This window comes from Amia ocellicauda, chromosome 1 (assembly GCF_036373705.1).
Source record: "Amia ocellicauda isolate fAmiCal2 chromosome 1, fAmiCal2.hap1, whole genome shotgun sequence".
Classification (NCBI taxonomy): Eukaryota; Metazoa; Chordata; class Actinopteri; order Amiiformes; family Amiidae; genus Amia; species Amia ocellicauda.
This window is the reverse complement of record NC_089850.1, coordinates 23,018,810-23,026,422: the sequence shown is the minus strand read 5'-3', so window position 1 is coordinate 23,026,422 and position 7,613 is coordinate 23,018,810. Positions and strand designations below refer to the sequence as shown.

Below are 7,613 nucleotides of genomic sequence, written 5' to 3'. Positions count from 1 at the left end.
CAAAGAATGTATAAAACCTATGACAAAAATTGTAAACCTTGGAGACTAAACTGAGGTTGGGGCTGCCATGTCAGCATGCCAATAAATGTAAGTGTATGTACTTCAAAGCCTCCTTCACTTCTTTAAAAGTTTCTTCAGGCACTAATAAAAGTTAAAAATTAAATTATTGATCAAAAACAATCATGTAGTTATGAATTATAAAAACTATACAAACCATTTTACATTACATTACATTGACTGCTCTGCTAAAGTGGTACATTGGTTACATTACACACCACTCCCCCACAACCCATTGCTTCACTGTGGTCTGAAATTATGAGTACAACTGGTCTTCATAACCAATCACATTTAATTATCTCCAAGGATATTTGAGTGTCACTGAACTCCAGGGAGCTCTCACACTGTATATAAGTCTGCTTCTCAACCAGGACTCAACACATTCAGGGAATCCAGAAGATGGGAAGTACACATGGGGTCTTCATTAACGAAGAATTTATGTCATAAGGTAATGTATTTTACTAATAAGAACACAAATGACGTTATATTCGTGTTTTAAGTTAATTATGTAGATTGCAGTGACTTGCTTTGTATTTGACTGAATTACAATATCTGGAGAGTGAATAACCTCAGGCAACACTTAAGTTATAATCATCTTTGTGGCTTTTTCAACATTACAAGCATTTATATTTTAATATTTTAATAGATTCAAAAATAATTAGAAATGTAGGAGATTTTATTAAAGTAAATACATTTGATTTAAACAACTTTCGCTCAACAGATTTTGTTTTATTTACTTCTGACTGATCTTGCATCTTGTGGTTTCATCAGTACCTCACTTCCAACCTCAGCAAGATGAATTCATCCTTCATTCAGATGGACTCAGTAGAGTACTGCTATGAAAATGTTAGCAGATCCTGCATTAAACGCTCCAGTTCGGTAGGTGAAAGAGCAGTTTTGTATTTTGTGTTTCTTCTAGCAGTGCTAATCACAGTTGGTGGCAATCTGGTTGTGATTATTTCCATCTCTCATTTCAAGCAGCTTCATTCACCAAATAATCTGTTGGTTCTTTCTCTAGCAATTGTTGATTTCCTTCTTGGGATTTTTGTTCTTCCATTCAGTGTGATCATTATGGTTGAAAATTGTTGGTATTATGGATCATTTTATTGCTACTTTTATGTATGTATTTCACTTGTGCTTTGCAATACTTCAGTTTTCCACTTGTGTTTTATTGCTATTGATCGCTATTATGCAGTGTGTGAGCCTCTTCATTACGCAAACAAAATCAACATCAGAGTAGCCTGGATTTTTATAAGTCTTGCGTGGGTATTGGGAGCATTATATAACTTTGCAGTGCTTTTGTCCGCATCCAATGACAGAAGGCTTCAGGATTTGGCTGCACAGTTATCATGTGAGGGTGCCTGTTTAGTTCTTTATGATGTCATTTGGATATACCTGGATTTTACAACTTTTTTTGTTCCCTGTTTTGTCATGAGTGGGTTATATGCACGCATTTACACTGTTGCCAGAAACCAAGCAAGACTAATACAAATAATGGAAGACAGAACATTTACACTTGAAGACAGTAGAAGAAGAGCACAGCGCAACAGAGAGCACAAAGCTGCTAAAACACTAGGAATAGTAATGGGTGTCTTTATAGGTTGCTACCTCCCTTACTACATAGTAAACATGCTTGAACTATTTTTCAATGTAATGATTCCACGAGTAGTGATTGATGCTGTTTTATGTTTGGCTTCCATTAATTCTGCATTTAATCCACTGATTTATGCTTTTTTCTATCCATGGTTTCAAAAAGCACTGAAGCTCATTGTAACATTAAAAATATATCACCCTAATTCCTCTAGAAAGAAACTGTACACAGAATAAAAAACATATGTATACATACAGCTCTGGAAAAAATTAAGAGACCACCAAGTTCAGAAATCAATGTTAAATGGTCTCTTATTTTTTTCCAGAGCTGTATATACTACATATAGTGCTGCAAAGTTACATATTAAAACAGATTGTGTTATTTAAAAAATATATATTTTAATGTAACCATTTGCATGCAGTATATCTGTGGTTTATCTGTCTTTTCTTATTCAGGATTGACAATGGGTTTATAGAAATTTTTCAAAATTGTAAGGTTTTGTGTTTACATGAATGTACTGTGCAGAGTAAGCTGATTAATTATGGCAAGCCAAATTAGCATTTAGAGATATCTCTAAATGCATTTAAAAATATCTTCAAATATTCTGAGATCTCTATATCATTTAGAGATCCATAATCCATAATCCATAATTGCTGATATCAGAAATTCATGGTTACGCCGTCGTGACATTTAATCCTACAATCGGAAATTGTATTTTGGATATCAGAAATTGAATTCTTGATATCAAAAATGCATACTAAATAGCATCCGGTTCTATTTTTGATATCAAAAATGCATACTAATTAACATCCAGTTTTGGCTGCTTTCCATGTTATAATCACTCCCCTTCTTCGGAAAAGTCCCACAGTAGATATGAATAACTCAGCTCTCAGACTGGCATCCTCTCATTGTTAATGTCTGACATTGCCCTGTTCACTGCTGAACACTCTCAGCGGTATTGCCATTCTCTACTGGCATTTTTCCTGTTTACTTTTGTGTTTCTCCTTGATAGATTGTAGAAAAAATATTACACACATGCACATCTGAATACCTTAGACGGTGCTGGGTATTGAAAAAGATCATATCAAATAAAAAGAAAAGAATACCCTCACACTTACTTATAGCTCCAAAAAATCATAAAAAGTATTTATTTAGCCCATGCTTCTCAGGTTTTTAACACATTGTTAAATAAATACTAAATAAATACTTTTTATGATTTTTTGGATCTATAAGTAAGTGTGCGGGTATTCTTTTCTTTTCCTTGATAGTTTGTACCATGTGCATTTATCTTATATCAAATTAAAGAACAAGTATTATAAGGGCTAATCGTCTGACAGAGTACAAACAAAAACTCAAGCAGATGCAAATTAGTCCTGTACACTCTGAGAAATGGCCGATTTTGCAAACCTGTAGCTCAGGCTAGGAAGACCCTACATATGGTAGTCAGGCATCGTTTGAAAGTTCCTGGTCTCTAGTTTCTATATTTTATTTTATTTACATTTTTATATTTTGATAAACGTATTTAATACATGTATTTATAATGATCTGAAAATAATGGGGCGGAGTGTAAAGGGTTAAGTTACACGTCAACGGATGTTAATTAGTATGCATTGTTGATATCAAAAATAAAACCGAAAGCTAATTAATATGCGTTTCTGATATCAAAAATAGAACCGGATGATATTTAGTATGCATTTTTGATATCAAGAATACAAAAATTGAATTCTTTATATCAGCAATTGTATTCTTGATATCAGAAATTATGGATTATATGTCACAATGGCTTGCCATAATATCTGCAAATCATTTAAAGATATCAGCAAATGACTTCCTGTATTGTTGGATGAGAATATCACTACACTATATCACTTCACGTTCATGGTATTTTTTTATCCAGCATTATCAGAGATCATGGCACAAACCGAAGCTGTGTTATGAACTCTCAGAGGGATTAAGAATGTGCTGGGAAATGTCAAGAGAAATATCCAAGAGAGCTCTTTTTAAATTGGCAGTTCAAATTTTAGATTGCTACAAAATGCAAAAATACAGTTTGATTAAATTTCTACACAAATATCCGAACGCATTTGAGAGGAAATAGTGAGCTATATTCAAGATTTATTGACTTTGCTTAAAAACCCCAAAATTTCAGAAAGGACCTAGTCAACTAGGGGAGACCAGGGATGGTTGTAACATATTTGACATTTCTGTCTGTATCTCGGAGCTCTTTTAAGCCGGTGCATTCAAAATGTAATATGAACTAGTTGCATGTGTCTGCTACTAAATGGTGTCGCTGTTATCTCTGCAACACAGACAGAAAATGCATGGTTTAGTCTCAAATACAAGGAGTAAAACGTTACAATTCACCCCATAGTCTGGGTTAGTTGTAACATACTCTGGGGTGAAATGTAACATTATGTAATAAGGAATATGAGAGAAACATGATATTAAAAGCTTTTTATTGAACACTTAAATTACTTTTTAACATCATTGGCGTGTGTGTGTGTGTCTGTCTGTGTGGGGGGGAGGTTGTGACCTTATTTACTGTCGGTAATAGTAACATAGTAGTGAACATAATACATTTAACAAAATGTGCAAATGTGCACCAACTGAATATTGCTTGTCTTGCAAACAAGCCAGTCTTGAAGCCTACAGGTCTAATACCAACATTCGAACATAATAATAAAACAATTAAACATTAGTGTGTGTGTGTCTGTCAAGATGTTAATCACCCTCAGAGTCACAATGGTGACAGATGTATGGTACTTCTGCAGTGCAGGCTTCATGGGCCCACAGATTACCAGTCAAACACTGAACCCAATTTTCATTTGGCTTTGAATTATTGAAGTGTTTCATGCACAAAATACAGAGATTCTCATCAATGTCTGAGGAATCTGTGTCCTGTGGCTCGATGTTATGCATTTCCTGATTTTTCTTACCTGATTTCTTCTTATACAGCCCAGGTCGTTGTTGGTTTGTGCGAGTTGATTTGACTTGTTTCTTGCCCAGACCTTTCTTTGGCAAGCTTATTTTCTGTTTCACATTGTCAGAACTTCTTCTTTGCTCGTCTTCCAGGGCCATCTTGACAGGTGTATCAGTGAGTATTGCTATTTGTTTCCTCTTCCTTCCTGTTACAGGTATTTTCCTTGGTCCAGCTTTTGGTAAGGGTCGTATGTTAACTGGGCTAAATTTCAAGTGACTTTCAGTTTTTTCACCACAGCTTGATGGGGCAGTGGCCGTTGAGCAGCTGGAGGAGTGGCCTGGTGGGCTGCTGGAGGAGTGGCCTGGTGGGCAACTGGAGGAGTGGCCTGGTGGGCAGCTGAAAAAGTGGCCTGGTGGGCAGCTGGAGGAGTGGCCTGGTGAGCAGCTGGAGGAGTGGCCTGGTAAGCAGCTGGATCAGGACGATCTATGACCTGTGAAGGTGCAAACTCACTTTCCTCCACTGCACTGGAATCCAGCCTGTACATTCTTTGGTGTAGCTGCACCTGGAAGTGCTGTCTTCACAAGACCTGGTATATCATATATCGTCATGGTCTTTCCTGGATTCATTCTCATCCAGGAATCACTTGCACTGTTCACCATCTTCTTGAGTGGGCCATATACACTCCTGTCGAGGGGTTGGTGCTTGTGACTGCAGTGAAAGGGGAATGTTAGCATCACAATTCCATTGTTCTTGTAGAAATCAATGGCTACAATTGAGTGCCTCGGCACTCCTAATGGACAGAGTTGGGTTTCTTTTCATGTAGATTGAAAACCAGTCTGCTCCAACCTTTGAAGATTCGTCCCATGACTTTGGATGTTTGCACCCATATTTCACTGCAAGCTGATATGCAAGTTCTCTCACCTGTAATTTTAGTCACATAAAAATGTTTAAATATTTCCCCATCCATTATATTTTACATTGCCACCAACATAAATTGCTAACTTTCCACTTACTTATCCTTTACCAGTTCCTATCTGCTTACCTCACATGGACACAATCCATAATGTACATCAGCAGCCTTCGTTTGATATTCTGTCAAATCTTTCTCTTGTTCATCCGTGAAGACCTTCTTTCCACTATAGTAGCCTACACGTGGAAGTTCCCTTGATCCCTTCTCTTCTAACTTCTTCCTCTCTTTACAGAGTGATGTGGCATATGCCATACACTTTTGCCACAGATCTGATGGACTTTCCCTGCACTTTCACATCATTTGATGCTCTCTCCAAAATGTTGAGAGGCATCCCTGCACGTGGAACCAGACAAAGACAAAAGTTGCTGCAGGGGGTGGGAGAGTTGTTCCACGTGTTTTCCACGTGGAACCAGAAAAGTAGGTGTGCAGGGGGAGAGAGACAGACAGACAGAACTATACAACATTTTACATACTCCATTCAAATAAATATATATACATATTCATATATATATTTGAATATTTATGCAGAGCTGATATGTCATTTATTGTAGTCAAATTTCTGACATGACCTCGGGTCTTTCAATAGGCTATAGTTTAATTGCAGCTTGTATGGCTCAAACTTCTCTCTTATTCCCATCCTTCACACTTTATTTTTGCGGGACTCGACTCATTACATTTCCCCTCTCACTACAAACCTTGATTTTTCAAAGTAATCTATCCTAAATGCCATTACTGCTTACATTACACAACATGCATGTAACAAATAATGTTTTGCATGAAGCATGCGTGCCTGTGGAGGAGAAGAGAGCGTCTGACAGCGATAAACTGTTATATTTGTATAGCTATATTTGTATAATTTATGTCTTAATATACATGTAATTTCCATAGTTTTTGTATGTATGCATATAATGTATATATTTTTAGACTGTTACATTTATATATATAGATTAGCTAGGTTTGTGTTTGTGTGTGTGTGGTGAAAATAACTCGTATCAGGAGACTCGTTGAGAAGTTTTTTTTTTTTTAAGATATGATTAATGTTATCTGTACATGTTAATAAAAGCGATTTGTTATGTTATTTTATCGTCCAAATTCACTTTCACTGGTATTTTACTGGAGCAATCTAAGTGAGGTACTTTGCTCAAGGGTACAAGGGAGAGGAATGGCAAAGACTGCTTCGATTCGAATTTCAATTTTATTTCAGAAGTTTGGAAGGAAAGAGATTAGAATCTCTTTATCTCAAATGTATAAAAAACGAAAGTTAAAGCTAGCAATTTGGAGTGGAACAATTGGGAGTGGTACAATTTGGAGTGGAGTGGAACAACCTGGGAGAAGAAACCAAGGAGAAGAAGTGGAAAACCAGGAAGGAATCTGGACCAGAACTTCTCTACCAACAACCTGGAAGCTTGGCAACCAAGTCTAAGTCGACATGGATCACCACAGCCCCTCCCCGCTATGTGAATGATAGGTTGCATATGCAATCCCAGTTATCTGAAAAAGGAAGCACTGCCCAAGGGGGAGGGGTTTCTGCGCACTGCCGTAGGAACCTGATCGAAACATCACTCTATCAAAGCTGCCATTGGCCCCTGCGCTCGTCACTCAGAACAAATCCCTTCCCACATCCTGTTCCATAAAATGTGATATCAGCGCAGGTTTGTCCTCTTTTGTGGGGAGCCAGGACTCCCACGCGACCTTGCAACCCTTGGGCAGTGCTTCCTTTTCGGATAACCAGAGTTGCATATGCAACCTATCATTATCTTTCAAGCACTGCCCAAAGGGGAGGGGTTACTGTATAACCAAGCCAAGGGAGGAGGCAGCGAGCTGATAAAGGTGCCCGGCATGGCCGTTTGCAGGATTTAAGAAATACCGAGGTCAAAAAACTAAGTTTGCTAGCGGGGTTGGGAGCGAAGAATATTGATTTCCCTGATTGACATATGTGCATTTTAAGACGTTGGATAATAATAGCTTTAAAACCATGTCAGTGTGCAGTAGCATAAATTATCTGTCAAGCAGTAATACATGAGAATCAGGTTTAATGTTGCAATGAATGATCCACACAACAGTATGGAAATACA

At 37.4% G+C, this 7,613-nt stretch overlaps 1 protein-coding gene across 1 annotated transcript; it reads left to right on the top strand.

The window, feature by feature from the left end:
* Nucleotides 1-852: 852 nt before the first annotated feature.
* LOC136758750 (trace amine-associated receptor 7b-like) lies at nt 853-5,057 on the top strand. Its single transcript, XM_066713379.1, has 5 exons — nt 853-936; nt 1,039-1,141; nt 1,580-1,871; nt 4,721-4,742; nt 4,866-5,057. The coding sequence occupies exons 1-5, from the start codon at nt 853-855 to the stop codon at nt 5,055-5,057; spliced, it is 693 nt and encodes a 230-aa protein (XP_066569476.1).
* Nucleotides 5,058-7,613: the final 2,556 nt, after the last annotated feature.

What these genes read in the sequence shown, in the direction of transcription:
- LOC136758750 (XM_066713379.1), top strand. Translation starts at nt 853, where the DNA reads ATGAATTCATCCTTCATTCAGATGGACTCAGTAGAGTACTGCTATGAA. An exon ending in GCATTAAACGCTCCAGTTCG is followed by an intron (nt 937 to 1,038) that starts GTAGGTGAAAGA and finishes CATTTCAAGCAG; the next exon opens with CTTCATTCACCAAATAATCT. An exon ending in GATCATTATGGTTGAAAATT is followed by an intron (nt 1,142 to 1,579) that starts GTTGGTATTATG and finishes TTACACTTGAAG; the next exon opens with ACAGTAGAAGAAGAGCACAG.